At 35.0% G+C, this 3219-nt stretch overlaps 1 protein-coding gene across 1 annotated transcript in view; it reads left to right on the top strand.

Moving 5' to 3' along the window:
- The window catches only part of LOC103782290 (G-protein coupled receptor 98-like), a gene marked incomplete at both ends in the record, with an annotated part of 31488 nt that overhangs the window by 22876 nt on the left and 5393 nt on the right, over window positions 1-3219 (top strand). Inside the window, one exon of the mRNA XM_008950051.1 lies at window positions 1128-1370. Within this exon, the coding sequence (XP_008948299.1) occupies window positions 1128-1370 (243 nt within the window). The remainder of the gene's footprint in view (window positions 1-1127; window positions 1371-3219) is intronic.

Raw genomic sequence — 3219 nt, 5'->3', positions numbered from 1 at the left:
AGCTTTTGAAAGTTTCTACTTAGTCAGCTGTACTGACTTTGTCAGTGAAGAGCTGGCATCCTGCTTTCCTAGAATTAAAGTAGGATTTCAAAAAGTCTAGAGCTGAAAAAAAAAAGCTGTGTTTAACAACAAAAAAATTGTCTCCAATGACCATCAATTTTTTTTTCTAATGCTATTTTCTTGTAAAGTACTGGGTTTTTTTGTCAGTTTTCTGCTTCAGAAGTGTATAGATAACATATTTCCAGTGATTTCTGGAATCTTAGTAATCAGACATCTACTTCTAACTTTTTATGATTGTATAGGAGGTACAAATCAAAGACAAAGCAGAATCTAATATCATAATTTAATATGGCTACCTTATTTTTAATGAAGCATTAAGAATGAAGAATTGACCAGGCTAATTCATTGACATAGGGACACTAAAATTCAGTAGCCTGTATTTCCAGACTGGTGGATTCTTCTGTATCTTACCCCTCACAAAAGTCTATCAGATACTGTCTCTGAACTTTGGGATTGTCAATAAATTCAGTTAAACACTCAAGTCTGCTTAGATTTGCTTGAAAAACATGCATAAACCTGCTAGTATTCAAAGACTAAGGCTGTATATAAAAAGTTTTTCACAACTTTACCCAAGTTCACCACTCAAATACAGTCAAGTTAATTAATTGCAGTTTCAAAACTGCATACTTAGACTTCGGTGCAGTTTTTTCCACAGGTGACTAGATGTGTATGTATTATTTTGTAAAGCAAAAAGAAAATGAAAGAGCAAATTCTTCACAAGATGTACATCTATGTAAGTCCATAACCTGGACTATGGAGTTCTTGGAGAGTTTGCTGTCATGTATTATGGCAAATTTACAGCCACAATACTGACAGTACATAAATAGCTACTTTATTGCAATAAATTCCATGTGAAAACCTGAGATTTCTTGGTTGTAGATGACAAAGTGGTGCCTGTTGCAGTGTTATTTTTAGAATATGCTTCACTGCATTTATTGCACATTTCAGGACACATCCTTGTGGTAAAAGCTGGTACAAGGAATCTTTTGCACATCCAAAATAATATATACATTAAAGCTGTAATTAGTACACCTTATAATAATAAGAAAATCATCCCTCATTTACAGGTGCCTGAATTTGAGACACATTTCTTCGTTGAGCTGTATGCTGTAACCACAGGAGCTGCTCTGAACAGCAGTGCCAGGTTTGCTTTTGTGACAGTCCTTGAAAGTGATGCTCCTCATGGTTTAGTGTATTTTGCTGTGGGATCTCGTTTTGCTGTGGCTCATAAGAAGACAACTTTAATCAGCCTGCAAGTGCTTAGAGATTCTAGTACATCAGTAACCACAATGGTTAGATACAGCATGCAGGTAAGGCTTATTTTTATTATTTAACTTAATTTTATTATAATTTTTATCATTAAATCATTGTTCATTCTCCAACGTAAATGTGAAATGTAATTAGCATTTTTTTTCAGGAAAGTATCAAACATTTTCTATGCCCATAGGATCTAGCTTCTTGGGTTTCCCATTAACAAAAAGACCTTCACTGCATTGTTGAGAGTGATATTGTTCATAGTACCTTCCAGTAGCCTCAAAGACCATGGTTAGTCAGGCATTAAATACATTTCTTTCATCATTCACAGATTCTTAGGAGACTCCAAATTTTGAGGCTTCTTTGTCTGAAATCAAGTTCTTATCATGATGGGTATGACTACAAAATTCAGATATCAACACGCTTCTGTGTTAGGTCACAGCTTTACTCAGACACAGAGCACATTTAGGAAAAGAATGAGAAAATTTTCATCAAATTTTATTCCACGTTCTGGAAGCAGTAAATTTGAAAATTGTTCTTCCAGTTGAAAATCAGGTGTTAAAGTCAATTTTACCATCCCTGTTCATGTTTGTGATCTTTATAGCTGTAACACCAGACAGTTCTAACTCTTGACCCTTTTATCTCTAAACGAGTACCTCGTTATTGTGGCCAGATGATGAAGATTCTCCTTTAGCAGAAGTAACACAGCTGTAAAAACATGATTCCTTCCACTTCCTCATTGTTATGAATCCAACATCAGGGCACAGGCTGCAAGAGAGATGCCTCCAAGCTTGCCCTTGCATTGGAAAAGTGCTTTCCCTGCTCCACTCTGCATAATGTGGGATTTTATGCCTAAAAGCATCATTTCAGGAGAGGGTTATTAACAAAGCATCATGTGACTAGTGAACTCACCCTTTTATTATAAAAGTTTTACATTCTGTTGTTATATAGATGCATAATTATGTTAACTGCATAGGTTTACAGGGTGTTTCCATGTGTTTATTATACAGTAGCTGACCAATGTTAGATTGTGTGGTAACAAATTTTCCATTCTTTCCAGCCACTAGTTTGTTATAATTTATAAGTTAAATGAAAAAGAAATTCCTAACACCCAGTGTATATTTAGACTAAAACACAGGGAGCAATTTCTTATCCATTTGTATTTTGCTGTATATAACAAGCCTTCTTTGGATGATTTTAGGTGTTGAGGGTGCATGGCCAAGTGCCAAATTATTAGTGCTGTTGCTCTCTGTAAAACAAGAGGTTGTGAGAGGCAGGAAGTGTGAGGCACCAGCTGGAAACAGATGTTTATCTCATTCCTACAAAGGCTTCTTAAACACTCTTCTTGTCACTGGTGTTTTTATTACCACTTATTTTTCTGTTTCCTAATTCTCAGTTGGAAGGGATAAAAGGAAACTTCTCACTGGAATTTGCACAGATGATGTGATCATGTTCTGGTGCAATTTTGAACAGATACACACTGCATTGATTTACCAAATTCTCCTGTGAATGGAGAAAATGACTTCTAAATGAAATTTATTCCTCAAGTAAACTCTTCTAATAAAAGCTAAATGTTTTCAAAAGGGGTCTAGTATTTCACAAACACAAATCCTTGTTTTTTACAGTAAGAGAGTTTTATTTAAGTAAAACTTAAGATTGTATATTGACACCTATTAAATGGACACTATTGAAAAATCATACATTTGAATATTAGCCCAGAATGTTAGTTTCCACTCGAGGAAAGTTTATTATATTACCAGATATAATATCAAGGTTATGGCAAGAGACAAATAGAGCAAGAATGTGAAGAATGAAACAGTATCTGCAAACCTCATGGAAGGTAAAAATAGTGCTACTTCACAGGGAAGTGAGGCCACAGAGCATTCCTAGATAAGTTCCACTGCC

Source organism: Merops nubicus, unplaced genomic scaffold, assembly GCF_000691845.1.
Source record: "Merops nubicus isolate BGI_N331 unplaced genomic scaffold, ASM69184v1 scaffold28561, whole genome shotgun sequence".
In the NCBI taxonomy this organism is placed as follows: domain Eukaryota; kingdom Metazoa; phylum Chordata; class Aves; order Coraciiformes; family Meropidae; genus Merops; species Merops nubicus.
Note: the sequence above shows the minus strand (reverse complement) of the source record. Positions and strands in the feature narration are given on the sequence as shown.